The sequence below is a fragment of the Vidua macroura genome, chromosome 27 (assembly GCF_024509145.1).
Source record: "Vidua macroura isolate BioBank_ID:100142 chromosome 27, ASM2450914v1, whole genome shotgun sequence".
Classification (NCBI taxonomy): domain Eukaryota; kingdom Metazoa; phylum Chordata; class Aves; order Passeriformes; family Viduidae; genus Vidua; species Vidua macroura.
This window is the reverse complement of record NC_071597.1, coordinates 4,389,506-4,416,765: the sequence shown is the minus strand read 5'-3', so window position 1 is coordinate 4,416,765 and position 27,260 is coordinate 4,389,506. Positions and strand designations below refer to the sequence as shown.

The following is a 27,260-nucleotide window of genomic DNA, read 5'->3' as shown; positions in this document are numbered from 1 at the left end:
CCCCAAACTTCCCAGAGGAACAACTTTCCTCCTGACTGTATGTGCCTGGAGTGTCCACAGAGGGAGGGACCCTGCACAGAGAGCTAACAATCATTGTGTGAACAATCACTGCACAAACATCCCTGAAATACCCTCCCTGAACCACCCCAGGTCAACACTGCTCTGCTTGGGCATCTTGACATCATACCTGTAGGGGAAAGGATGACACAGAGGCATGGGCTGGGATGCAACAGAAATTTAATGCATCAGAAGAGAAAAACAGGTCAATCCAAAAGAGGGATCCAGTGCAGGAAGCACCAGGGACAGATGAGAGTTTGTGTTCCATGGACATGGCAGAGATCCCAGCTGGTGTCCATCTGCCAGATCCAGAGAGGGAGCAGGGCCAGCAGGTGCTCCCCAGGATGGCTGGGTGGGGATCACAGCCCCGGGGAGCACAAGGGAACAAGGGCACAGGAGGGAAAGGAGAGAGATGCAGGGGACAGAGGCAGGGATGGGCTGTGCTTCCCAAGAGCCCAGGCTGGCCCCGTCCCTCTGCAAGGGCTGCTGGGGTTGCTCAGCCCCTCAGGAAGCAAGAAGCCGATGCTGCGTGCCCAGGGCGGTTCCATCCTGGGAGTCCCTGGGTTCCTTGCCCAGGGCCAGCGGCAGCAGCTTCAGCAGGGGAAGCACCTCGTGCCACAGAGGCCACTGCCCAAGCCAGAGAGGCCAAAGCCCCCGGAGCTGATGGGCACTCCCTGAGAGCTGAGGATGCTGCCAACAGCAGCCGAGGTGGAGGATCCCACCACGGTGTTCTGGGGGAAGGAGCTGAGGATGGGGCCGGGCAGGGTCACCACCACGGGCGAGGGCTGGATGAACACGGTGGAGTCCTGGCACTGCCTGACACAGGGCTCATTGCAGCTGTTGGCCAGCGGGGTGGGGCCGCAGGGCTGGCAGGGCCGGCACGGGCTGTAGCAGGACATGTCTTGGGGCTGCAGGTGCACCTGGCACAGAGAGCAGAGGGAAGTGAATCACAAGTTGTAGGTAAGGATCCAAATGTGACCTCAGCATGAGGGAGCCAAGGCATGAGCTGGGAACGAGAGGTGAAGGCTGTTTCTGGAGGCACATGGGCTCTTCCCCTCATACAAACCCCACCAAGAGCTCAAGCACAGGGACGTCCCCAACCAGCCCAAAACTGGGGCAATGCTTCTGCCAAGACCCAGCAGTCACACACCTCCCACTCCTTTCCTCCTCTCACAAAAAGCATCTGCACGATCTCACATGGGACAAAGTCACAGGTGTGTGCAGAGAAATCCCAGAGAAGAAGGAGGAAATGGAGAATGAGCTTCAAACTCACCTTGTTCCAAGGAGATGGAGGTGAGTGGAGTGAATGTGAGAGTGGGGAGAAGAGCCTGCTTTTATACAGCTCTTGCATTGCCCCAGGCCCACAGTCCTGCACAAGGGTGGCAATTTTTCAACAGACTCATCTTCAAAGGAAATTATCCCACATAGTGGCAGCGATTCACGTTTTGTTTCCATCTACGCTGCCTTTCCATTTCCTCATTTCCAACATTCCTGCCCTGCATGCAGGATTCTTTCATGTTCTGTGATGAGTAGCAAAGGATATCCCAGGCAGAGCCATGTCAGTGAGGGCACATGACCCAAGTGCAGGATGAAGGCAGGGAATGTTGGTTTAGGGCAGTCAAAGCAACTCTTTGCAGTATCCCCTGCAGGAAGAGTCCCAGCCTCACACTGCACATGTCAGAGGGCACCCAAATAATCCACTTTTAATGGTCATTTCTCTTCCTTTTTTCTTTTTTCCTGTCTCTATGCTCTCTGCAAGGGTCATGAGCTGCAGCGTGTCCAGGCAGCCAGGCTGTGCCAATGTTTCAGCTCTCTTCCTCTTGATGCCCTTTGCTCTGGAGGGGACGTTTGCCAGGCGTTAGGAAAGCCAAAGCCCACCTGGAGCTGAATCAGGCAAAGCACATGGAGGGGCAATAAAAAGGTCTTCTCCAGACAGGGCATCAATAAAGGCAGCCCCAGAATTCAACAGGGCAGCTTCCCTGAGGGCAGGGGGTACAGGAAAGGTGAACATCCTCAAAGGTTCATGTCCTTGGTCTTTATCATCAGGAACTGCTATCAGGAACTAAAGTTCTGGTACTCCTTGGAACAACTGGAACAGAAAAGATTTCCCCAAGCAGAACAGAATCCAATGGGGGAACATTCAAACACACTGGTCTGAAATGAGTGTGTGTGAATCGATGTTATGTGTTCACTGGGGTCAGTACAAAGCCTTTCTCAATTCCTTTTGAAAGTCACAGTGACCAATGAATGCATCTGAGAACTGGAAGAAAGCCACTGAGTGCCTTGTCTTCAAGAGAGGCATCAAAGAGGAGTCAGGGAATAACAGGCCAATCAGGCTTGTCTTGATATCTGGAGAGGTGATAGAGAAAATCACAACAAAATCCAACAGGCAGCGCTCAGGGAGGAGGTGTGCTCAGAAAGGCCCTGGATGCAAAACCAGATTTCAAACTGCACCAAGGAGTGCTGCACTTCCCTGCCCTGCAGACGTGGAGGCAGCTGGGCTGCGTCCCAGGAGGGCAAGGGAATGCCTTCAGTAGGCAAATCTCCAAAGCCAAACTCTCCTGACCCATGGCGAGTCACGCTCTAATTTTGGTGTGAGGTCAAGCCAGGAGTGTGTGATGTCTGCAGGCTTTGTCCCAGGCAGGGCTGAATTCCCTTCCAGCAAGGGCAGCTCCAGCCATAACCCCGGAAAAGCATCTTCAAGCGCTGGGCTGTGCCCACACACCACAGCTCCAGGCAGCCCAAAGGCCATTGCCCTCAGCCTGACTCGCTTGGCAGCACTGCCACAGCTCAGGGTGTGCGCAGAACTGACAGTGTGTGGCACGACTTTGTGTGTCCTCCAGGTCAGGGTGCAAAGGGTGCAGCCAAAATGCATCCTGGGTTGCAGAGAGGGGGAAGAGAAGGCACTGTCCCAAGAGTCAACACAACCCTCAGGCAGTAAGGAAGTACAGAACTCCACATGGGTCAACTTGAGCCTTGATTCCTGCCCATACTATTGTGTTCCTGCACAAAGAAATCCTTGTGGGACTTCTCATCCCACCACATGGTAGAAGCCTCCATGACTTAGTGGGAATGTCAGAAATGGGGAAATGAAATGGCAAAAGAGATGAAAACCCAACCACAATCTGTGCCATTGGGTAGAATGTTTTCCTTTGAGATGAGTCTGTAGGAAAATTACTGTCCTTGTGCAGTGACTGTGGGCCTGGGGCGGTGCGGGAACAGTATAAAAGCAGGACCTTCTCCTCACTCTCTCATCCACTCCTCTCACCTCCATCTCCTTGAGCACAAGGTGAGTCTGAAGCTTTTTCACATCCCTCTCCTCCTCACATGGGATTTCTCGGTCTGTACATGCTTTTTTATCCTTTATGGATTCTTGCCATGGATGAGGGAAGGAGGCAGAAGGTGCAACAAGGGCAAAGGTTGAGGCTTGTCTGAGCTGTTTCCAAAGCTATGGACCACACAGGGATCTTCCTTGGGTAGCTCTTGGTAGGGCTCCTCTGAGGAAAGGAGAAGCCTGTGGGTCTCTCTGTACAGCCCCTGGGCTTGTCTCCAGTTGATGCCTTTGGTCCCTCATGGTGGGGTGACAGGCTGATCCTCACCCACTGCTGGTGTTCTGCTTTCCCCTGCCCTGTCTCACAGGTGCACCTGCAGCCCCAAGACATGTCCTGCTACAGCCCGTGCCGGCCCTGCCAGCCCTGCGGCCCCACCCCGCTGGCCAACAGCTGCAATGAGCCCTGTGTCAGGCAGTGCCAGGACTCCACCGTCATCATCGAACCCTCGCCCGTGGTGGTGACCCTGCCCGGCCCCATCCTCAGCTCCTTCCCCCAGAACACCGTGGTGGGATCCTCCACCTCGGCTGCTGTTGGCAGCATCCTCAGCTCTCAGGGAGTGCCCATCAGCTCCGGGGGCTTTGGCCTCTCTGGCTTGGGCAGTGGCCTCTGTGGCACGAGGTGCCTCCCCTGCTGAAGCTGCTGCCGCTGGCCTTGGGCAAGGAACCCAGGGACTCCCAGGATGGAACCGCCCTGGGCACGCAGCATCGGCTTCTTGCTTCCTGAGGGGCTGAGCAACCCCAGCAGCCCTTGCAGAGGGACGGGGCCAGCCTGGGCTCTTGGGAAGCACAGCCCATCCCTGCCTCTGTCCCCTGCCTCTCTCTCCTTTCCCTCCTGTGCCCTTGTTCCCTTGTGCTCCCCGGGGCTGTGATCCCCGCCCAGCCATCCTGGGGAGCACCTGCTGGCCCTGCTCCCTCTCTGGATCTGGCAGATGGACACCAGCTGGGATCTCTGCCATGGCCGTGTGATGGAGATTCTGAGCTGACCCTGCTGCTCTCTGCACTGCAGTCTCCACTCAGAGTGACTTTGTTCTCATCTTTTGACTCATTAAATTTCTTTTGCATCCCAGCCCATGCATCTATGTCATTCTTTCCTCTCTTGTCAGTCTTCCAAGATTCTCAGGGAGGGAGGTGTTGTTCAGGGATGGTTTTGTGTAACAGATTTAGGAGAAGGTCTTTGAGTTCCTTTTAAGACATGAGAGTTAAATCTGCTTTATCACGGTATTGCTGCTTTCTATCCTTCTTGATATGTCTGGAGCTGGTAGAATGAACCAATCCTCTTCACTGGCCCTGTCTGCTCCAAGGATGATTTTCTGTCCAACCAAAGCATTCTCCTCTCCACATCCAGCGATCCCTGTGCCTAAGCCAAGTGCTCCGACCTCCTCACCATCCTGGCCACCCTGCACCAAACTCACTCCACTTGGTCCAGGTGGTTCTTACATTACAGCATGTGCCAACACAGGGGATGGCAGCAGGCGAGTGCTGAGCAGAGCAGCATCGTTGCTCCCCCCCAGCTCCTGGTTCCACTCCTCTTGCACAGCCAGGGATGCTGCTGACAGCCCTGGGTGCCCAGGCACAGGGGGGGCAGTCACCCCTGTTCTGATGTGGTGACTGCCAAAGCCCCTTTCCCTGGCCCTGCTTTGGGGCTGCTGCTTGCCAGGGGCTGAGGGGGATGTGGGGAGACATGGCTGGTTGGTCCCAAGTCAGCTGCCCTTCAGGGCTCTGGGGATATGTGTGTCACTGTGCCCAGCTGTGTCCTGCAGCAGTTCAGCCCTCCCTCAGCTGCTTCTGGACAGCCCTTTGAGTCACTCAGCCCACACCTGCTGCCTCTCTTCATTCCCAATGTCTTTTCCTGCCACCATGTCTCCAAAAACTTTCCTAGGAAGCCCTGGGCAGACACAAGGAAGGAGCAGGGCAAAGAGGACGAACACTGCCTGTGAGCCTGTGTGGTGTTATGAGCAGCAGTAAACACTGAGCAGTTCTTCTCATGATCTGCTGACCCAGGGGGAAGGGGGAGAATTGGAAAAGCAAGGGAGTGACATACCCTGGTGTCAGGATCAGGATATTCTATGAAGGAATGGGAGAAAAAAGAGAAAACCAAGTGGTTCCAAGGGAATCATGTGGCAGCAGCAGACCAATGCCCAGGCAGTGTCCGAAGAATGGCTTCTCTGGGAAGACAGTCCACAGATTTTTTGCTAAGCATGATATTATATGTGCCCAATGTTGTGGTGTTATCACCATCCCTGGAGGGATTTAAAAGACATCTACTTGTGACACTTGGGGACATGGTTAAGTGTTGAGCTTGGAAGAGTTGGGTTAATGGTTGCACCCCTTAATCTTAAAGGTCTGGTCATACCTAAGTGATTCTATGATTTTACATGACCTGGAACAGCCCTTTGGTCAGTTGAGGTCATTTGTCCTGGTTGTATCAGCTCCAGCTACTTGCCCACTCCTGGCCTCCACTGTGGGTGATGCAGTGTGAGAAAGAGAGATGGTCTTGATGGTGGGCCAGCCCTGTGCAGCAACAGGTCAGGCTTCGGTGTGTTCTTTGCACTGGTTTAGCCACGTTTAGTGGCTAAACATTTAGCCACATTTGTAGTTTAGCTACATTTGAAGCACAGAACAATATTGGCTGCTCTGAAGACAATGACCTCCATCCCAGTCAGGCCAGTACAGACTGGTGTAAGAGACTTAAAGACCACAATTGCCTTAAACACTGTCAAAGCCACAGGATAAGATAAGCCACTACAGTGGGAACTTGAGAGAGGGATTTGCATCTGAAAGGTGATAATTCCAGGCCTGATCTGGGGAGCATCCTTGTTAACACATCTGGACAAATATTCCCACTGTGGCAGGCTGTGGAAAAGGAAGCAACTGCTTACACACATTCCTTCCCAAGCTCTGGGAACTGTATCTACACCCTGAGGATACCTAGAACTTGGACTGTACAAAGCTGATACCAGAGAAGAACAACTCGGGGAAGTTGTTCCCCAACACTGAGAAGACCAGAAGGAAAAACCAACAGGATTCTGCTGGATCCATGGGGCGGTGATATCTTTCAACTTGAACTGTCTCTCTCTCACTCTCTTCCTCTCTCTCACCGTCCTCTATCGCCTATTTCTTTATCTCTACCTCACATTTACCTTTAAATAACCTTCATCCTATTAACTTTAGCATATGGTCTCATCTGTACCTTAATTTGGGCAGAGGCACTTCTTAATAATCACATCAAAACAACCGGTCCTCCGTTCCATCTCCTGTTATACCCTGGGCTTTTCCTGGTTTGTGCCTGCCCCTGAAGAGTGATGGCAGCCAAGCAAGATAAAGTGCCTGACCTTCTCTCCTTTCTCTTCCTCTCTCCTCCTGTCCACTTCCATGAGACTTCTGCCCTTCCAGAGCCCTCCACAACCCAGGCTTCTCAACAAATGTCAGCAGTGGCCACATGCCCCTTCTGCAGAATGAGCACCAAGGCCAAGAGGGAGGTCTGGGCAAAGCTGGATCTGATGGCCGGGGGATCGGTTGGGGAGTCACGGCTTCCTTCCTCACCTGCAAGTTACAGTGTCTCAGGAGAATTTTGGGAGCATCCCAGGATTTATACTCATGGGCTCAATGTCCAAGTGGAAACTAGCGATGACTGGTGTCCGTCAGGGATCAATATAGGGACCAATGTTTGTTAATATGTTCATCAATAACATAGACAGTGGGACTGAGTGGACGCTCAACAAGTTTGTGAATGACACCAAGCTGAGGCTTGAGGAAAGTATTTCAATTCAGAGGGATCTTGGCAGATTTGAGAATGGTCCCATGTGAAACTCAGGAGCTTCAACAAGGCTAGCACTGGAAGAGAAATTGTCTAGACCAGCCCTGCAGAGAAGGAACCAGAAATCATGGAGGTAGAAAAATTGGACATGAGCCAGCAATGTGTTCTTGACATCCAGAAATTCAATCATGTCTTGGTCTGCACAAACAGAAATACAGCCAGCAGGTCAGCTCTCCTTAGACCCCACCTGGAACCCTGAATCCAGTCTGGAGTCCCCAATTCAAAGTAGGCATGGACCTGTTAGAGCAGCTCCAAACAAGGGCTGCAAAAATGATCACACGGATGCATTGCCCCTACCATGGAGAAAGGCTGAGGCACTTGTTTTTTCAGGCAGGAGAAGAGCAGGCTCTGAGAAGACCTTATTGCCGCATTTCAGTATGCAAAGGGGACGGATAAGGAAGTTGGAGAGAGACATTATATCAAGGCCTGCAGTGCTTGGACAAGGAGCAACACTTTTAAACTGAAATAGGGTAGATGAAGATGAGACAGAAGGAAGAAGTTAATGACGTGGTGGGAAATGGAAAATGGCAGGTCCCATGATAGGAAATGTTCAGGATGAGTTTTAATGGAACTTTGAGTAACTGATATAGATAGAGTGGCACAATACTGTTACAAAGGGTTTGCCTGGCATCTGATGGGAAGCTGGAACCGGTGTCCTTGCAGCAGCACATTCACTGCTTGGTACTTCCAATGCAGTGCTGAGCTGACTGAGAAACAATGGAAAAGTGTGTGAAGAGAGTACAAGTTAGCCATTGAACTGTTTACAGAAATCCCCATTCTGATGCAGAGGCAGAGAAACTCAGCACCCAGAGGGTGACTCGGTGCACACTGAGCACTCCCAATGCCAGCCTGTGCTGGCAGCCAGTGCAAAACCAGCCCCAACAACACCCTCCCAGAAACAGCCCTGGGGCAACATCTCTGCCTTGGGACAGTGTCTGCAGAGCAAAGGATGACACAAAGGCACAGGCTGGGATGCAGCAGAATTTAATGAGTCAAAAGGGAGAAAAGAGGGGGATCCAGGAGGAGGCCACAGTGCAGGGAGCAGCTTCAGCAGGGGAAGCACCTCGTGCCACAGAGGCCACTGCCCAAGCCAGAGAGGCCAAAGCCCCCGGAGCTGATGGGCACTCCCTGAGAGCTGAGGATGCTGCCAACAGCAGCCGAGGTGGAGGATCCCACCACGGTGTTCTGGGGGAAGGAGCTGAGGATGGGGCCGGGCAGGGTCACCACCACGGGCGAGGGCTGGATGAACACGGTGGAGTCCTGGCACTGCCTGACACAGGGCTCATTGCAGCTGTTGGCCAGCGGGGTGGGGCCGCAGGGCTGGCAGGGCCGGCACGGGCTGTAGCAGGACATGTCTTGGGGCTGCAGGTGCACCTGGCAGAGAGAGCAAAAAAAAGTCACGAGGGGTGTTTGAAGAGCAATCCATCATCACACCATGCAGCTGCCCTATCAAGCCAAGATGCGAACAAGAGCTGGAGGTGTTGTACTGACGCCCACAGGCTTCTCCTTCCATTTAGCCAAGAAGTTCCCTGCTTAGAGCAACCAAACTCAGGGTAATCCCACCTATCCCATCATTCATTTCAGCCAAGTCCCAAACTCTCCCTGTGCACCCTTTCTGTTCCTGTCCCTCTCACATCATTAGCAGCCCTATGACCTGGCACAGAACAAAGGGGCAGGTATGTCTAGAAAACAGGAGGGAGAGAAGGAGTGAGAGGAAAAAAGCATTCAAACGTACCTTGTTCTCAATGAGATGGAGACAAGAGGACTGGATGTGAGAGCGAGGAGAAGGGCTGGCTTTTATACTTCTCCTGCACCACCCCAGGCCCACAGTCACTCCACTAGGGCAGTAATTTTCCAACAGTCATCACCAAAGCAAAATATCCTCCCTAATGCCACAGGCTGTGCTTTTGTTTCTGTCAACGCTGCCATTTCACTTCCTCATTTCTGACATTCCTGCTCTGCCTTGCATGATCTTTTCATGTGCCACAACTAGAAGATACCCCATGAAGAGTTGTGCCAGTGAGTGCAGAAGTAGAGGAGGGGTCCTGGGCAGGCAGATGTTGGCTTGGAACAGTGAATTGGTGTCTGTAATTGCAGTGGGTGAGCTCCAAGTCAAGGATTGCCTGAGAAATGTCAGCCCAAACACGCAGAGGGTAGAAGGGAGGCACAGGCCTCATCTACCTGGCCTCAGGCTTGTCTCAGGCTGTGGTGGGGGGCTGTCCTGAATGCTTTACAGAGTTAAAGGTTTGTAGAAAACATCTCCCTACCATCTGGGACACCTCCCTGGGCTTCACGTGACGTGACTTCTCCTGGCGTTAGTGCTTCCTCATGCTTCCTTTCCCCTGACCCAAAGGCTGCCTCAGCCTGGAGCACAAATCAGCACCACTGGAGAAACTGAAACGTGCCCAACTCCTGAGTGAATGAGAGCTGGAAGGATCCTGTGGTACCACATGCCCGGGGACACTCAGGGAGGGGACAAGTTCAGAAGGGCCCTGGGTGCAAACCCAGTTCTCAAACCACATCAAGCAGGGCTGCACTTCCCTGCCCTGCAGACATGGAGGCAGCTGGGTCGCGTCCCAGGAGGGCAAGGGAATGCCTTCAGTAGGCAAATCTCCAAGAAGAGGCTCTCTCTACCTGTGGGGAGTCTCCGTCTAATTTTGGGTTGGCCATGTGTCAGTCTTGTGACGTGCTCTGTGCAGGCCCATGACCCACACACTGCTGAATTCCCCTCCAGCAAGGGCAGCTCCATCCACGCCTCAGGAAAACCATCTTCAGTCACTGGGCTGTTCCTTGTACAGAGCTCCAGGCAGCTCAAACAGACATTGCCCTCAGCGTGAACTTGTTAGCATCACTCCCACAGCTCAGGGGGCTCTCAGGACAATCAGCTTGTTTTGGAAAAGTATCCTCGGCTACTATGGGGCCAAAGAGTGGGGCCAAAGTGTATGGTGATCTCAGGAAAATGGGAAGAACAAGGTATTTACTGAACCTCCACACACCCCTACAAGACTGAGAAGGGACCCAACTCCAGGAGGTATCTCAAGGAATCCTGGCGTTCAGGAGAGCAAAGTTATCTTCCCTCACAACTGCTGATAGCACACTGATAGCACAACTGCTGATAGTTGGTAACTCCACAATGCAGACATGAGAGGGGACAACTTTGCCAAACAAACTGCCACATGAGGAGAAGACAGGCTTGGAGGGAGGGTATGCTCAGCTGCCTGCAAAGAGAGTAGACAACAACCAGAGCATATTTCCCCAGATAGGTGTCAACTGTCTGCACAGACCCCTCCAGCACATGCAACTCATCTTCTGCACGTACTGATGTGTCACTGCCCAGAAAACCCTTGGATCTTTCATCTCAATGCTTGAAATAATCCTTGGAGGCCTATTGGTCACGTCAGAAATGAGGAAGTGAAAATGGCAGTGTTGATGGAAACAAAAGCACAACCTGTGGCGTTAGGGAGGATACTTTGCTTGGGAGGCGAGTCTGTAGAAAATTACTGCCCTTGTGCAGTGACTGTGGGCCAGTGGCAGGGCAGAAGCAGTATAAAAGCAGGACCTTCTCCTCACTCTCTCATCCACTCCTTCAGCTCCATCTTGCTGGGAACAAGGTGAGTTTTGAAGACTTTCCTCTTGTCCTCTTCCTTTTCCTCCTTTTCCACCCCTTATGGGTTGTCTCTGCACATACCTCTCTCTGTCATGTTCTGGGGCCCCAAGAATGCTTACTCTGGGAGAGGAAAGGATGCAGCCAGTGGGGAGAGGAAAAGGTTCAGGCTTCACAGAGATGTCTCTGGAGCCATGGCCTACGTGGGGTCCTCCCTGGGCCTGCAATTCCTGCTGTGTTCTTCTGAGGGAAAGGAGATGCCTGTGGGGTCCTGGTGGAGTTCTTTATGGATGAGGAAAAGGGATTCCCTCATCTGGGGGGGTGACACATTCCACTTGAAACATCCCTCATGCCTTCATTTTCCCTCTGCTCTCTGTGCCAGGTGCACCTGCAGCCCCCAGACATGTCCTGCTACAGCCCGTGCCGGCCCTGCCAGCCCTGCGGCCCCACCCCGCTGGCCAACAGCTGCAATGAGCCCTGTGTCAGGCAGTGCCAGGACTCCACCGTGTTCATCCAGCCCTCTCCCGTGGTGGTGACCCTGCCCGGCCCCATCCTCAGCTCCTTCCCCCAGAACACCGTGGTGGGATCCTCCACCTCGGCTGCTGTTGGCAGCATCCTCAGCTCTCAGGGAGTGCCCATCAGCTCCGGGGGCTTTGGCCTCTCTGGCTTGGGCAGTGGCCTCTGTGGCACGAGGTGCTTCCCCTGCTGAAGCTGCTCCCTGCACTGTGGCCTCCTCCTGGATCCCCCTCTTTTCCCCCTTTTGACTCATTAAATTCTGCTGCATCCCAGCCTGTGCCTTTGTGTCATCCTTTGCTCTGCAGACACTGTCCCAAGGCAGAGATGTTGCCCCAGGGCTGTTTCTGGGAGGGTGTTGTTGGGGCTGGTTTTGCACTGGCTGCCAGCACAGGCTGGCATTGGGAGTGCTCAGTGTGCACCAAGTCACCCTCTGGGTGCTGAGTTTCCCTGTCTCAATGGATCTGAAAAGAATGATAAAATCCCAGAGTGGGTTGGATTGGAAAGGACCTTAAAGCTCATCCAATTCCATCCCCTGTCATGGGCAGGGCCACCTTCCACTATCCCAGATTGCTCCAAGCCCCACCTCAACCTGGCCTTGAACATCTCCAGGGTCCAGGGACAGCCACAGCTTCTCTGGGCACTCTATGTCAGGGCCTCACCACCCTTGTAATAAAGGATTACTTCTTGATATTCAGTCTAAATTTACTCTCTGTCAGTGTGAAGCCATTCCTCTTGTCCTGTCACTACATATTCTTGTAAATAGTCTCTTTCCATCTTGACTGTAGATTCCCCTCAGGTACTGCAAGGTCACAATTACATCACTCCAAAGCTTTTCCTCTCCAGTCTGAGCAATCCCAATTCTCCCAGCCTTTCCTCATAGCAGAGCTGCTCCATCCCTCTGATAATTTTGCCTTTCTCTGGAGTCGCTCCAACAGCTCCACATCCTTCCAGTGCTGGAACCCCTGAGTTGGAGGCAGCTCTGCAGGAGGAGTCTCACCTGAGCCTGGCAGAATCCCCTCCCTTGTCCTACTGCCCAAGTGGTTTGGATGCAGCCCAGGACACAGTTGGCTTTCTGGGCTGCCAGAGCACAGTTCTGGTTCGTGGCAGGCCTATCGTCCCACAGGCACACCAAAGTTCTTCAGAATAGAATAGAATAGAATAGAATAGAATAGAATAGAATAGAATAGAATAGAATAGAATTACCCTACATAGTCCAGGGACAACCATGCACCTCTGTCGCCCTGGTTATCAAGAGTTTTCTAAAGCCTTCTGAGTTTACATCCTTGTAGAGAACTTTCTCACACAACTTTCTGTAAACAACCTATTGTTTTGCATTCTTTCATAGAGGCGGAGAAATTTGATGTACAGGTAGTTTGTCCAGTGTCGTTGGAGAGGTGGCACGTTCACCCTCCAATCCACTGGCATCTTTTGAGAACTATAAAAGATTGGAGTCAGAAAAAATAAGTTAGTCTCTTCATCGTGACCAAGGCTGTGGTGCGTCGTTTTTGCTTGTGTCATCTGGTGACACACCTCTGTCCTCTTTCCTCTTTAAGCTGAAGGTTTGACACAAGTACTCAGCAGTGAATGTGTTACTGACAAGACAAAGGCCCAGCTTCCCCATCAGACTCCAGGAGGTCCCATCCTAACCACAGGATTCCCAAAAGGGGGGACACAGTGCAGTGGGCTGCCTTCTCACTGATGTGTGTTCCCATGGAATCACAGAATGGTGCCCGGGCACCCAGGGCTGTCAGCAGCATCCTGGGCTGTGCAAGCAGGGCTGGAACCAGGAAATGGGGGGGGGCAACGACGCCGCTCTGCTCAGCACTCGCCTGCTGCCATCCCCTGTGTTGGGGACCAGCTGTAATGCAAGAACCACCTGGACCAAGCGGAGTGAGTTTGGTGCAGGGTGGCCAGGATGGTGAGGAGGTCGGAGCACCTGGCTGGAGAGAAGAGGCTGAAGGCACAGGAAGTGTAGGGAAGGCCCATGGCTGAGTGTGGGGAAAAGAATGCCTTAGGAGAGACCAAAAATGATCTTTCTCATCATTATGAACATTGAAGAGCATCAGGCCATGCTCTCCAACCCCACTCTCCAACCCCAGTTCAGTAGAGAAAATTAGAAAACAGACTTACCTATTGCATCACTAAGAATATTTAAACCTGAGCCTGTGTTAACACCGTGTGAACAACCATTCCCCAAAATCCCCTCCCACAACCAGCCCTGAGCAACACCTCTCTCTTTGGGCATGTTGGGAGAGGATCTGCAGGGGAATAAATGAGAGGAAAACACGGACTGCAAGGCAAAAGAACTTTAATGATTCAAAACAGGAAAATTAGGTCAATTCAAGCTGAGATGCCAATGCAGAGAGCACCAGGGACAAACAACAGTCTGTTGTATTCCAAGCAGGTGCCCACTCAGAGGTGAAGGCAGCAGGTGCTCCCCAGGATGGCTGGGTGGGGATCACAGCCCCGGGGAGCACAAGGGAACAAGGGCACAGGAGGGAAAGGAGAGAGAGGCAGGGGACAGAGGCAGGGATGGGCTGTGCTTCCCAAGAGCCCAGGCTGGCCCCGTCCCTCTGCAAGGGCTGCTGGGGTTGCTCAGCCCCTCAGGAAGCAAGAAGCCGATGCTGCGTGCCCAGGGCGGTTCCATCCTGGGAGTCCCTGGGTTCCTTGCCCAGGGCCAGCGGCAGCAGCTTCAGCAGGGGAGGCACCTCGTGCCACAGAGGCCACTGCCCAAGCCAGAGAGGCCAAAGCCCCCGGAGCTGATGGGCACTCCCTGAGAGCTGAGGATGCTGCCAACAGCAGCCGAGGTGGAGGATCCCACCACGGTGTTCTGGGGGAAGGAGCTGAGGATGGGGCCGGGCAGGGTCACCACCACGGGCGAGGGTTCGATGATGACGGTGGAGTCCTGGCACTGCCTGACACAGGGCTCATTGCAGCTGTTGGCCAGCGGGGTGGGGCCGCAGGGCTGGCAGGGCCGGCACGGGCTGTAGCAGGACATGTCTGGGGGCTGCAGGTGCACCTGTGAGACAGGGCAGGGGAAGGCAGAGTCGAGAAAGACCTATGTCAGAGCAGGCTGTTGGCACAGCGTGATGGAGAATAGCAAAGAGGAGAAGGACAGCAGGAGGCTGCTTAGAGAGGCCAAACAGCCTCACTGTTTGCTCAAGCCCTGGAGAATCTCCTGAAGAGTTATCAAGCCCAGTGACTTCCACACCTAGGCGAGAAGTCACGAGACATGTCAGAAAAAATCCAGCCTCTCTCCATGCACAGTTTCAGCCCTTTCCCTCTCCCATAACAAGCTGTTCTCAAGAACCCACATGGGATTAAAGCAGAGAATGTGATCAGAAAGCCCAAAGGAGGAAGAATAAAACAAAGGGCTTCATACTCACCTTGATCCCAAGGAGATGGAGGTGAGAGGAGTGAATGAGAGAGCGAAGAGAACGCCCCCCTTTTATACTGCTCCTGCACTGCCCCAGGCCCACGGGCACTGCACAAGGACAGTAATTTTCCAACACATTCACCTCCAAAGCAAAATATCCGCCCTAACGCCACACGTTGTGGTTTGATTTCCATCAACGCTGCCATTTCATTTCCTCATTTCTGACATGCTTGCTCTGTGTTGCAGCTCCTTTCACGTGTGCCACACGAGGCCCGAGGACACCCGGGATCAGAGCGTGTCCGTGCAGGCACAGGATGTGTCCCCATGCCGGAGGGTCCCGTGCAGGCAGGGCATGGTGGCTCGGGGCAGTGCCTTGCCATTGCTGGCAGCTGCCTCTGCAGGGACAGCCCCAGCTCTGCCCTGCCCCAAAGAGCAGCAGAGCACCCAAAGGCTCCTCTCCTCGTCCTGCCTGCTGCTCTCTCCTCCTCTCACCTCACTCCAGCGCCCACTGGACACTGCTTCTCCAGGGAAATGCTTTCCTCTCCCTTCCTCTTGGTGCAGATCGTTTGGCAGGCTGAGCATTCCAGAGTTGGGGTTGGAAAGCCAAAGCCCAGCTGGAGCTGAATCAGGAAAGCTTGTGGCGGGAAAGAAGAAGATCTTCCACACAGGGCAACAGCAAAGGGGAGGGAGGCTTGAGCCAAGGCTGACTGGGGCAGCTTCACTGGGGGCAGGGGTTACAGGAAAGGGGAAGGTTCTTCAAGGCTCCTGGGCCTTGGTCTTTTAGTGGCAACTTTTCATGTCACAGGATCAACCTCCTGATACTCCTCAGAAACAGGGGTAGGGAAAACCTCCCCACGGCAGAGGAGGAGGATCAGCTGTGGGAACATTTAAACAGACTGGAACAATTTAAGTGTGACTTGGTGATGGGCACATGAGTGTTGGTGTCAAAGAAAGCACCTCTGAGCTCCCTTTGGGAGGTGCCAGCAGTCAGGGAATGCAGCTGAGGACTGGGAGAAAGAGATGGTCAGGGAGGATTCAAGTAGCAATGTACAGACCCTGGACTTCAAACATGCCAACACTTCCACCCACTCAGGTATCTGGCAGGTGAGATGTGCCTTCACAGGCACCTGTGAAGAGCAAAAGAGATAAAAAAAGCTGGCAGCATCTTAGGGGCACCTCGTGGTTCCAAAAACTATGAAAAGTCAAGGCAAAACACAGGAAAACAGGAGGAGATGCTGATAGAGGGACAGAATGGACACAAGGACTCCTCTTCCTGGTGAAAGATGCCTGGCTGTGGAAGGGAGCTCACCTGGAGGCTCAGGAGCTGAAAGAAGGGGTTTCAGAAAACACTGCCCCACTGCTTTGGACACATCCTGGGGTCCAAAGCTCGGTGACTTCTGTGGGGCATTGGGGCTAAGGCCCACCCCTTTCCAATGCTCCAAATGCCTCCTCAGCCTAGAGAACAACCCAGAACCATTGCACAGTAAAAGAAACCTCCTCCATTTCCCCAGGAAGTGAGAGCTTTTGGGAAACTGCAGTGCCATGCACTTGGGGATGCTCAGGGAGGGGATGCTCAGGGAGGGGGATGCACTCAGAAAGGCCCTGGGTATGAAACCAGCTCTCAAAATACTCCAAGGACTGATGCACTTCCCTGCCCTGCAGACATGGAGGCAGCTGGACCGCGTCCCAGGAGGGCAAGGGAATGCCTTCAGTAGGCAAATTTCCAGGGAGAGACTCTCCCTACCAGTGGCAAGTCACGCTCTCATTTTGGGTTGGCCGTGTGTGAGCCTTTTGGTGTGAGGCCAAGCCAGGAGGGTGTGATGTCTGCAGGCCTGTCCAAAGCAGGGCTGAGTCCCCCTCCAGCAAGGGCGGCTCCATCCTGGCCCTGGGAAAAGGGATGCTTGGCCTGTGCTTGTGTGTCATCCAGGTCAGGCTCCACATTGTGCAGCCAAAGGGCATCGTGGGTGAGGAGAGAGGGAGGAACAGAGAACGGTCCAGACACCCAACACCTCCCCCAGATACTGAGGAGCAGCCAAATGGCACAGTGCTCTGTTTGAGGCTTGATTCCTGCCCATGATCAGAGAATTAATGAATCACAGAATCAGAAGGATTGGTAAAGACGTCCAAGATCATTGAGTCCAGCCATTACTCATGTGTTCCTGCAACAAAAATCATTTGGCTTCTCATCCCTTAACATGAAAGGGATCTTCATGACCTAGTGTGGATGTCAGAAACATGGAAATTAAATTACAGCATTGATGGAAACCAAAACACACCCTGTGGCATTAGGGAGAATATTTGGCTTTGGAGATGAGTCTGTAGGAAAATTGTTGCCCCGTGCAGCTACCGTAAGCCTTGGGCGGTGTAGGAGCAGTATAAAAGCGGATCATTCTCCTCACTCTCTCATCCACTCTTCCCATCTCCAGCTCCTTGGGAATAGGTGAGTTTGGAGCCCTTCTCCTCCTCCTTGTCCTCTACCAAATACATTTCTAAGCACATTACTTGTCTTCAGCTGGGCACTAGGGCTCCTTGCCATGGGTGAGGGAAGGGGGGAGAAGGGGTGGCATGGACAGACACTGGGGCTTGGCTGCCTCCTGACCTATAGGCGAAGTGCAGAGCACTATGGACTTTGTCACGATTTGGGGAGCTGAGAGAAACAGGGTCATTCTCATTTTGGGGTGACAGGCTGATCCTCACCCACTGCTGGTGTTCTGCTTTCCCCTGCCCTGTCTCACAGGTGCACCTGCAGCCCCCAGACATGTCCTGCTACAGCCCGTGCCGGCCCTGCCAGCCCTGCGGCCCCACCCCGCTGGCCAACAGCTGCAATGAGCCCTGTGTCAGGCAGTGCCAGGACTCCACCGTCGTCATCGAACCCTCGCCCGTGGTGGTGACCCTGCCTGGCCCCATCCTCAGCTCCTTCCCCCAGAACACCGTGGTGGGATCCTCCACCTCGGCTGCTGTTGGCAGCATCCTCAGCTCTCAGGGAGTGCCCATCAACTCCGGGGGCTTTGGCCTCTCTGGCTTGGGCAGTGGCCTCTGTGGCACGAGGTGCTTCCCCTGCTGAAGCTGCTCCCTGCACTGTGGCCTCCTCCTGGATCCCCCTCTTTTCCCCCTTTTGACTCATTAAATTCTGCTGCATCCCAGCCTGTGCCTTTGTGTCATCCTTTGCTCTGCAGACACTGTCCCAAGGCAGAGATGTTGCCCCAGGGCTGTTTCTGGGAGGGTGTTGTTGGGGCTGGTTTTGCACTGGCTGCCAGCACAGGCTGGCATTGGGAGTGCTCAGTGTGCACCGAGTCACCCTCTGGGTGCTGAGTTTCTCTCCCTCTTTGGTCAGGATAGAATTTCCTTACATTGTCCAGGGACAAACATGCACTCTGCACTTCTTTTCCTGTTCCTTTCTCAGCTCAACTCTGTGATACCAGGACTCAGGGGAGAATGTGTTTCTGACCAGACAGAGGTACTGGATTCCCATCAGACTCCATCAGATCCCTTGGATCTAAAAGGTTTCTGACAGGGAGGGACAGAGTGCATTGTGTTGCCTTCTCACAGAGCTCTGTTATCATGGGAGCACAGAATGGGTTTTGTTGGAAAAGATTATTGAAGATAATTTAGTCTGACCCTCCTGCCATGGATGGTATCTCAACTCCTGCATATTTCAGTTTAAATCTCCTGCCCCTTGTCCAATCACTTGATATAATGTCTCTCTCCCATTTCCTTACACCACCCCTTGATGAACTGAAAGGCTGCAATAAGGTCCCCCAGACCCTGCTCTTCTCCTGACTGAAAACCTCAACTGCTCCAGCTGCCCTCCAGAGCAGGGGTGATGCATCCATGTGACCATTCTCTGCAGGGCAGCTCTCCTTCCATGCACCCCACAGTCCCTATCCCTATTGGTTTCTGAGATTGCCCCAAAGTGGTGTCAGGTCCTTGCACTTGGCTTTAGTGAAGTTCCCGAGTTCCACGTGAGACCATTCCTCAAGTCTGTCAGGATCCCTCTGGATTTAAACCCTCCCATCTAGAGTAGCTCTTGCTCCCCTCAGCTTCATGTCATTGCTGAGGGTCACAAATCCTTAAAGTTGGAAAAGACCTCCTAGATCATCACCTTGCCAAGATAGCCCTATGGCAAATCAAGCACATCACAAAGTGCCATGAGGGCGCACCCAATCCCACTGTCCATGCCACTGATGCTCCCAGACACCGAGGGCTGTCAGCAGCACCCTGGGCTGTGCGAGCAGGAGTGGAACCAGGAGATGTGGATGCTGCTCTGCTCAGCCCTCGCCTGCTGCCATCCCCCATGTGGGAAATGAATTTGTAGGGAATTCTCAAAGCCTGACAGAAGGCTCGCATAGCATGGATCTGCTGACAGACATTGTTGAGAGAGAAATGGAACTAGAAGCAAGTTTCAAAGGATGGCCTTGCAAATAGAACTAAATACTTTAGAGAAATAGAACTATGAAAGATACATTGTATTAAGACCCACAAGGGGTAATTTTAGATGATCGGCTTTAAAGCATTTACAGCATGATGTGAGAAAAGCTGATTGAGAAAGAAACACCTATAATGTGTTGTAATTAAGAAATAGTTGGCTTCTAATTATAATAGCGTGAATGATAAGATCTGTATTGTCTCACCCTTCTTATGAGATTGAACATAGAATAAAAGGTTTTAAAACACCTCTCAGCTGCCCCATCTCTGGGTCTCAAAAAGGTTTATTCCAACCCCCCCCCCCCCCCCCCCCGCCCTGTATTGGGCACAGGCTGTAATGCAAGAACCACCAGGACAAAGCAGAGTGAGTTTAGTGCAGGGTGGCTGGGATGGTGAGGAGATGAGAGCACTTGACTCAGGCACAGGGATTGCTGAGCATGGAGACAAGAATGGTTTGAGAGATAAAATGGTTTGAGAAATAAAATCATCCTTGGAGTAGACAGAGCCAGTGAAGAGGTTTGGTTCATTCTGTCCATCTGCAGACTGTGAGACCCTGAAGTCTTAATGGATAAGGAGTCAAAACATTTCCCTGTTTTTGAAGACCAGGGAGCTTTGGTGAACTGGGGCAGGTGAGCTCTGGCTGTGTAATGGCCAACCTCAGATCTAGTCTGACAGAGGGGGAATGATGGGCTTTGAATGAGAAAGGAGGTGGGTGCTGGTGCCTCTTGTCACTTGAAGCTGCCCTCCCTTGCCCAGACTGCTGGGCTGTGGGGCTCCCTCTGTTCCCCAGGGGAAGCACCAGGACATTCACGTGTGGCCTGACAGTTCATCTCTGCTGATGGGCCACACTGGGCCAAAACCAAAGCAACTGTGCTGGCTGTGATGGGCAGCTGTGTTGTCTTAGAAGGTGTCAAGGGCTCCTGAAGGGTCCCCTGATCCACAACATTACATGATCAAGTGTGAAGCTCCCCCCTGCAATGGAGGAACGTGGGCGTCCCCAGCTGAAACTGAGTGAATATAAACCAAATAGATTTAATGTTCTGTGGATTTTCCCTGGGATTTTCTCCCACCTCTTCTTTGAGACTTCCCCCACCACCTGACAGGTCCAGTCTGTGACCACTTTGACCAAGACTGCGCAGCAGCCAGGACTCATCCCTGGGCCTTTGGCAGGAGAGATCTTCCCAATCTTGCCCCTTACCTCTCCTCCTTCCTTTTGCCTTGTCCATGTCCCTGGGTGATGTGGTTGCATTTTCATCTTGCAATGCTTTCATATTGCTGTATTGCTTGAGAGAATAAGAGCCAAAATGGCTACAGATGTGTTTTCCTGTCCAATCACATTGCTCTTCAACAATCCCTCTGGGTGTACTTACAAACACCGATCATTCAGTGTTGGTTCTCTCTAATCAATCTCAAGGGATGTATTAACAAGAACCTGGGTTACCCCTGACCTTCTGCAGTGGGTCATAACACAGACACATGGAGAAGGATAGAAAGCAGCAATGCCATAATAAAGCACATTCAAGTCTCCCATCTCAAAAGGCACTCAAACACCTTCTCCTAAATCTGTCTCACAGAACCATCCCTGAGCAACATCTGCCTCCCCGGGAACCTTGGGAGACCAACAAGAGGGAAAGGATGACACAGAGGCATGGGCTGGGATGCAACAGAAATTTAATGAGTCAAAAGATGCGAACAAGGTCACTCTGAGTGGAGGCCTCAGTGCAGAGAGCAGCAGGGTCAGCTCAGAATCTCCATCACACGGCCATGGCAGAGATCCCAGCTGGTGTCCATCTGCCAGATCCAGAGAGGGAGCAGGGCCAGCAGGTGCTCCCCAGGATGGCTGGGCGGGGATCACAGCCCCGGGGAGCACAAGGGAACAAGGGCACAGGAGGGAAAGGAGAGAGAGGCAGGGGACAGAGGCAGGGATGGGCTGTGCTTCCCAAGAGCCCAGGCTGGCCCCGTCCCTCTGCAAGGGCTGCTGGGGTTGCTCAGCCCCTCAGGAAGCAAGAAGCCGATGCTGCGTGCCCAGGGCGGTTCCATCCTGGGAGTCCCTGGGTTCCTTGCCCAGGGCCAGCGGCAGCAGCTTCAGCAGGGGAAGCACCTCGTGCCACAGAGGCCACTGCCCAAGCCAGAGAGGCCAAAGCCCCCGGAGCTGATGGGCACTCCCTGAGAGCTGAGGATGCTGCCAACAGCAGCCGAGGTGGAGGATCCCACCACGGTGTTCTGGGGGAAGGAGCTGAGGATGGGGCCGGGCAGGGTCACCACCACGGGCGAGGGCTGGATGAACACGGTGGAGTCCTGGCACTGCCTGACACAGGGCTCATTGCAGCTGTTGGCCAGCGGGGTGGGGCCGCAGGGCTGGCAGGGCCGGCACGGGCTGTAGCAGGACATGTCTTGGGGCTGCAGGTGCACCTGGCACAGAGAGCAGAGGGAAGTGAATCACAAGTTGTAGGTAAGGATCCAACTGTGACCTCAGCATGAGGGAGCCAAGGCATGAGCTGGGAACGAGAGGTGAAGGCTCTTTCTGGAGGCACATGGGCTCTTCCCCTCATACAAACCCCACCAAGAGCTCAAGCACAGGGACGTCCCCAACCAGCCCAAAACTGTGGCAATGCTTCTGCCAAGACCCAGCAGTCACACACCTCCCACTCCTTTCCTCCTCTCACAAAAAGCATCTGCACGATCTCACATGGGACAAAGTCACAGGTGTGTGCAGAGAAATCCCAGAGAAGAAGGAGGAAATGGAGAATGAGCTTCAAACTCACCTTGTTCCAAGGAGATGGAGGGGAGTGGAGTGAATGTGAGAGTGGGGAGAAGAGCCTGCTTTTATACAGCTCTTGCATTGCCCCAGGCCCACAGTCCTGCACAAGGGTGGCAATTTTTCAACAGACTCATCTTCAAAGGAAATTATCCCACATAGTGGCAGCGATTCACGTTTTGTTTCCATCTACGCTGCCTTTCCATTTCCTCATTTCCAACATTCCTGCCCTGCATGCAGGATTCTTTCATGTTCTGTGATGAGTAGCAAAGGATATCCCAGGCAGAGCCATGTCAGTGAGGGCACATGACCCAAGTGCAGGATGAAGGCAGGGAATGTTGGTTTAGGGCAGTCAAAGCAACTCTTTGCAGTATCCCCTGCAGGAAGAGTCCCAGCCTCACACTGCACATGTCAGAGGGCACCCAAATAATCCACTTTTAATGGTCATTTCTCTTCCTTTTTTCTTTTTTCCTGTCTCTATGCTCTCTGCAAGGGTCATGAGCTGCAGCGTGTCCAGGCAGCCAGGCTGTGCCAATGTTTCAGCTCTCTTCCTCTTGATGCCCTTTGCTCTGGAGGGGACGTTTGCCAGGCGTTAGGAAAGCCAAAGCCCACCTGGAGCTGAATCAGGCAAAGCACATGGAGGGGCAATAAAAAGGTCTTCTCCAGACAGGGCATCAATAAAGGCAGCCCCAGAATTCAACAGGGCAGCTTCCCTGAGGGCAGGGGGTACAGGAAAGGTGAACATCCTCAAAGGTTCATGTCCTTGGTCTTTATCATCAGGAACTGCTATCAGGAACTAAAGTTCTGGTACTCCTTGGAACAACTGGAACAGAAAAGATTTCCCCAAGCAGAACAGAATCCAATGGGGGAACATTCAAACACACTGGTCTGAAATGAGTGTGTGTGAATCGATGTTATGTGTTCACTGGGGTCAGTACAAAGCCTTTCTCAATTCCTTTTGAAAGTCACAGTGACCAATGAATGCATCTGAGAACTGGAAGAAAGCCACTGAGTGCCTTGTCTTCAAGAGAGGCATCAAAGAGGAGTCAGGGAATAACAGGCCAGTCAGGCTTGTCTTGATATCTGGAGAGGTGATAGAGAAAATCACAACAAAATCCAACAGGCAGCGCTCAGGGAGGAGGTGTGCTCAGAAAGGCCCTGGATGCAAAACCAGATTTCAAACTGCACCAAGGAGTGCTGCACTTCCCTGCCCTGCAGACGTGGAGGCAGCTGGGCCGCGTCCCAGGAGGGCAAGGGAATGCCTTCAGTAGGCAAATCTCCAAAGCCAAACTCTCCTGACCCATGGCGAGTCACGCTCTAATTTTGGTGTGAGGTCAAGCCAGGAGTGTGTGATGTCTGCAGGCTTTGTCCCAGGCAGGGCTGAATTCCCTTCCAGCAAGGGCAGCTCCAGCCATAACCCCGGAAAAGCATCTTCAAGCGCTGGGCTGTGCCCACACACCACAGCTCCAGGCAGCCCAAAGGCCATTGCCCTCAGCCTGACTCGCTTGGCAGCACTGCCACAGCTCAGGGTGTGTGCAGAACTGACAGTGTGTGGCACGACTTTGTGTGTCCTTCAGGTCAGGGTGCAAAGGGTGCAGCCAAAATGCATCCTGGGTTGCAGAGAGGGGGAAGAGAAGGCACTGTCCCAAGAGTCAACACAACCCTCAGGCAGTAAGGAAGTACAGAACTCCACATGGGTCAACTTGAGCCTTGATTCCTGCCCATACTATTGTGTTCCTGCACAAAGAAATCCTTGTGGGACTTCTCATCCCACCACATGGTAGAAGCCTCCATGACTTAGTGGGAATGTCAGAAATGGGGAAATGAAATGGCAAAAGAGATGAAAACCCAACCACAATCTGTGCCATTGGGTAGAATGTTTTCCTTTGAGATGAGTCTGTAGGAAAATTACTGTCCTTGTGCAGTGACTGTGGGCCTGGGGCGGTGCGGGAACAGTATAAAAGCAGGACCTTCTCCTCACTCTCTCATCCACTCCTCTCACCTCCATCTCCTTGAGCACAAGGTGAGTCTGAAGCTTTTTCACATCCCTCTCCTCCTCACATGGGATTTCTCGGTCTGTACATGCTTTTTTATCCTTTATGGATTCTTGCCATGGATGAGGGAAGGAGGCAGAAGGTGTAACAAGGGCAAAGGCTGAGGCTTGTCTGAGCTGTTTCCAAAGCTATGGACCACACAGGGATCTTCCTCGGGTAGCTCTTGGTAGGGCTCCTCTGAGGAAAGGAGAAGCCTGTGGGTCTCTCTGTAAAGCCCCTGGGCTTGTCTCCAGTTGATGCCTTTGGTCCCTCATGGTGGGGTGACAGGCTGATCCTCACCCACTGCTGGTGTTCTGCTTTCCCCTGCCCTGTCTCACAGGTGCACCTGCAGCCCCAAGACATGTCCTGCTACAGCCCGTGCCGGCCCTGCCAGCCCTGCGGCCCCACCCCGCTGGCCAACAGCTGCAATGAGCCCTGTGTCAGGCAGTGCCAGGACTCCACCGTGTTCATCCAGCCCTCGCCCGTGGTGGTGACCCTGCCCGGCCCCATCCTCAGCTCCTTCCCCCAGAACACCGTGGTGGGATCCTCCACCTCGGCTGCTGTTGGCAGCATCCTCAGCTCTCAGGGAGTGCCCATCAGCTCCGGGGGCTTTGGCCTCTCTGGCTTGGGCAGTGGCCTCTGTGGCACGAGGTGCTTCCCCTGCTGAAGCTGCTGCCGCTGGCCCTGGGCAAGGAACCCAGGGACTCCCAGGATGGAACCGCCCTGGGCACGCAGCATCGGCTTCTTGCTTCCTGAGGGGCTGAGCAACCCCAGCAGCCCTTGCAGAGGGACGGGGCCAGCCTGGGCTCTTGGGAAGCACAGCCCATCCCTGCCTCTGTCCCCTGCCTCTCTCTCCTTTCCCTCCTGTGCCCTTGTTCCCTTGTGCTCCCCGGGGCTGTGATCCCCGCCCAGCCATCCTGGGGAGCACCTGCTGGCCCTGCTCCCTCTCTGGATCTGGCAGATGGACACCAGCTGGGATCTCTGCCATGGCCGTGTGATGGAGATTCTGAGCTGACCCTGCTGCTCTCTGCACTGAGGCCTCCACTCAGAGTGACCTTGTTCGCATCTTTTGACTCATTAAATTTCTGTTGCATCCCAGCCCATGCCTCTGTGTCATCCTTTCCCTCTTGTTGGTCTCCCAAGGTTCCCGGGGAGGCAGATGTTGCTCAGGGATGGTTCTGTGAGACAGATTTAGGAGAAGGTGTTTGAGTGCCTTTTGAGATGGGAGACTTGAATGTGCTTTATTATGGCATTGCTGCTTTCTATCCTTCTCCATGTGTCTGTGTTATGACCCACTGCAGAAGGTCAGGGGTAACCCAGGTTCTTGTTAATACATCCCTTGAGATTGATTAGAGAGAACCAACACTGAATGATCGGTGTTTGTAAGTACACCCAGAGGGATTGTTGAAGAGCAATGTGATTGGACAGGAAAACACATCTGTAGCCATTTTGGCTCTTATTCTCTCAAGCAATACAGCAATATGAAAGCATTGCAAGATGAAAATGCAACCACATCACCCAGGGACATGGACAAGGCAAAAGGAAGGAGGAGAGGTAAGGGGCAAGATTGGGAAGATCTCTCCTGCCAAAGGCCCAGGGATGAGTCCTGGCTGCTGCGCAGTCTTGGTCAAAGTGGTCACAGACTGGACCTGTCAGGTGGTGGGGGAAGTCTCAAAGAAGAGGTGGGAGAAAATCCCAGGGAAAATCCACAGAACATTAAATCTATTTGGTTTATATTCACTCAGTTTCAGCTGGGGACGCCCACGTTCCTCCATTGCAGGGGGGAGCTTCACACTTGATCATGTAATGTTGTGGATCAGGGGACCCTTCAGGAGCCCTTGACATCTTCTAAGACAACACAGCTGCCCATCACAGCCAGCACAGTTGCTTTGGTTTTGGCCCAGTGTGGCCCATCAGCAGAGATGAACTGTCAGGCCACACGTGAATGTCCTGGTGCTTCCCCTGGGGAACAGAGGGAGCCCCACAGCCCAGCAGTCTGGGCAAGGGAGGGCAGCTTCAAGTGACAAGAGGCACCAGCACCCACCTCCTTTCTCATTCAAAGCCCATCATTCCCCCTCTGTCAGACTAGATCTGAGGTTGGCCATTACACAGCCAGAGCTCACCTGCCCCAGTTCACCAAAGCTCCCTGGTCTTCAAAAACAGGGAAATGTTTTGACTCCTTATCCATTAAGACTTCAGGGTCTCACAGTCTGCAGATGGACAGAATGAACCAAACCTCTTCACTGGCTCTGTCTACTCCAAGGATGATTTTATTTCTCAAACCATTTTATCTCTCAAACCATTCTTGTCTCCATGCTCAGCAATCCCTGTGCCTGAGTCAAGTGCTCTCATCTCCTCACCATCCCAGCCACCCTGCACTAAACTCACTCTGCTTTGTCCTGGTGGTTCTTGCATTACAGCCTGTGCCCAATACAGGGCGGGGGGGGGGGGGGGGGGGGGGGTTGGAATAAACCTTTTTGAGACCCAGAGATGGGGCAGCTGAGAGGTGTTTTAAAACCTTTTATTCTATGTTCAATCTCATAAGAAGGGTGAGACAATACAGATCTTATCATTCACGCTATTATAATTAGAAGCCAACTATTTCTTAATTACAACACATTATAGGTGTTTCTTTCTCAATCAGCTTTTCTCACATCATGCTGTAAATGCTTTAAAGCCGATCATCTAAAATTACCCCTTGTGGGTCTTAATACAATGTATCTTTCATAGTTCTATTTCTCTAAAGTATTTAGTTCTATTTGCAAGGCCATCCTTTGAAACTTGCTTCTAGTTCCATTTCTCTCTCAACAATGTCTGTCAGCAGATCCATGCTATGCGAGCCTTCTGTCAGGCTTTGAGAATTCCCTACAAATTCATTTCCCACATGGGGGATGGCAGCAGGCGAGGGCTGAGCAGAGCAGCATCCACATCTCCTGGTTCCACTCCTGCTCGCACAGCCCAGGGTGCTGCTGACAGCCCTCGGTGTCTGGGAGCATCAGTGGCATGGACAGTGGGATTGGGTGCGCCCTCATGGCACTTTGTGATGTGCTTGATTTGCCATAGGGCTATCTTGGCAAGGTGATGATCTAGGAGGTCTTTTCCAACTTTAAGGATTTGTGACCCTCAGCAATGACATGAAGCTGAGGGGAGCAAGAGCTACTCTAGATGGGAGGGTTTAAATCCAGAGGGATCCTGACAGACTTGAGGAATGGTCTCACGTGGAACTCGGGAACTTCACTAAAGCCAAGTGCAAGGACCTGACACCACTTTGGGGCAATCTCAGAAACCAATAGGGATAGGGACTGTGGGGTGCATGGAAGGAGAGCTGCCCTGCAGAGAATGG

General features: G+C 53.0%; 6 protein-coding genes and 1 pseudogene across 6 annotated transcripts; 3 read left to right on the top strand and 4 right to left on the bottom strand.

The window, feature by feature from the left end:
- Window positions 1–650: 650 nt before the first annotated feature.
- Window positions 651–1,408, bottom strand: LOC128819595 (feather keratin 1-like). The gene is made up of 2 exons (XM_053999842.1): window positions 1,331–1,408; window positions 651–977 (listed from the first exon to the last, which is right to left on the bottom strand). Exons 1-2 carry the CDS (start codon window positions 1,406–1,408, stop codon window positions 651–653), a joined length of 405 nt encoding a protein of 134 aa, XP_053855817.1.
- On the top strand, window positions 955–4,023 carry LOC128819601 (feather keratin 1-like). The gene is made up of 3 exons (XM_053999848.1): window positions 955–979; window positions 3,309–3,346; window positions 3,697–4,023. The coding sequence occupies exons 1-3, from the start codon at window positions 955–957 to the stop codon at window positions 4,021–4,023; spliced, it is 390 nt and encodes a 129-aa protein (XP_053855823.1).
- Window positions 4,024–8,238: 4,215 nt separating this feature from the next.
- Window positions 8,239–9,063, bottom strand: LOC128819686 (feather keratin 1-like; the record flags this gene model as incomplete). The annotated part of the gene is made up of 2 exons (XM_053999912.1): window positions 8,239–8,579; window positions 8,941–9,063. Coding segments are annotated over 2 exons (450 nt in total), but the record flags the coding sequence as incomplete, so codon positions are not given.
- A 1,559-nt stretch (window positions 9,064–10,622) lies between these two features.
- On the top strand, window positions 10,623–11,549 carry LOC128819685 (feather keratin 1-like; annotated as a pseudogene).
- Window positions 11,550–13,948: 2,399 nt separating this feature from the next.
- Window positions 13,949–17,461, bottom strand: LOC128819598 (feather keratin 1-like). The gene is made up of 3 exons (XM_053999845.1): window positions 17,437–17,461; window positions 14,712–14,749; window positions 13,949–14,344 (listed from the first exon to the last, which is right to left on the bottom strand). The coding sequence occupies exons 1-3, from the start codon at window positions 17,459–17,461 to the stop codon at window positions 14,018–14,020; spliced, it is 390 nt and encodes a 129-aa protein (XP_053855820.1). The 3' UTR covers window positions 13,949–14,017.
- Window positions 17,462–21,211: 3,750 nt separating this feature from the next.
- LOC128819594 (feather keratin 1-like) lies at window positions 21,212–21,969 on the bottom strand. The gene is made up of 2 exons (XM_053999840.1): window positions 21,892–21,969; window positions 21,212–21,538 (listed from the first exon to the last, which is right to left on the bottom strand). Exons 1-2 carry the CDS (start codon window positions 21,967–21,969, stop codon window positions 21,212–21,214), a joined length of 405 nt encoding a protein of 134 aa, XP_053855815.1.
- On the top strand, window positions 21,516–24,584 carry LOC128819600 (feather keratin 1-like). The gene is made up of 3 exons (XM_053999847.1): window positions 21,516–21,540; window positions 23,870–23,907; window positions 24,258–24,584. The coding sequence occupies exons 1-3, from the start codon at window positions 21,516–21,518 to the stop codon at window positions 24,582–24,584; spliced, it is 390 nt and encodes a 129-aa protein (XP_053855822.1).
- Window positions 24,585–27,260: the final 2,676 nt, after the last annotated feature.

Excerpts from the sequence above, each read along its gene's own strand:
- LOC128819601 (XM_053999848.1), top strand. The coding sequence starts at position 955 with ATGTCTTGGGGCTGCAGGTGCACCT. Across the intron at positions 980-3,308 it reads TTGGGGCTGCAGGTGCACCT|TCATCCACTCCTCTCACCTC; the intron begins GGCACAGAGAGC and ends CTCCTCACTCTC. Across the intron at positions 3,347-3,696 it reads TCCATCTCCTTGAGCACAAG|GTGCACCTGCAGCCCCAAGA; the intron begins GTGAGTCTGAAG and ends CCTGTCTCACAG.
- LOC128819595 (XM_053999842.1), bottom strand. The coding sequence starts at position 1,408 with ATGCAAGAGCTGTATAAAAGCAGGCTCTTCTCCCCACTCTCACATTCA. Across the intron at positions 978-1,330 it reads CTCCATCTCCTTGGAACAAG|GTGCACCTGCAGCCCCAAGA; the intron begins GTGAGTTTGAAG and ends TCTCTGTGCCAG.
- LOC128819598 (XM_053999845.1), bottom strand. The coding sequence starts at position 17,461 with ATGTCTGGGGGCTGCAGGTGCACCT. Across the intron at positions 14,750-17,436 it reads TGGGGGCTGCAGGTGCACCT|TCATTCACTCCTCTCACCTC; the intron begins GTGAGACAGGGC and ends CTCTTCGCTCTC. Across the intron at positions 14,345-14,711 it reads TCCATCTCCTTGGGATCAAG|GTGCACCTGCAGCCCCCAGA; the intron begins GTGAGTATGAAG and ends CCTGTCTCACAG.
- LOC128819600 (XM_053999847.1), top strand. The coding sequence starts at position 21,516 with ATGTCTTGGGGCTGCAGGTGCACCT. Across the intron at positions 21,541-23,869 it reads TTGGGGCTGCAGGTGCACCT|TCATCCACTCCTCTCACCTC; the intron begins GGCACAGAGAGC and ends CTCCTCACTCTC. Across the intron at positions 23,908-24,257 it reads TCCATCTCCTTGAGCACAAG|GTGCACCTGCAGCCCCAAGA; the intron begins GTGAGTCTGAAG and ends CCTGTCTCACAG.
- LOC128819594 (XM_053999840.1), bottom strand. The coding sequence starts at position 21,969 with ATGCAAGAGCTGTATAAAAGCAGGCTCTTCTCCCCACTCTCACATTCA. Across the intron at positions 21,539-21,891 it reads CTCCATCTCCTTGGAACAAG|GTGCACCTGCAGCCCCAAGA; the intron begins GTGAGTTTGAAG and ends TCTCTGTGCCAG.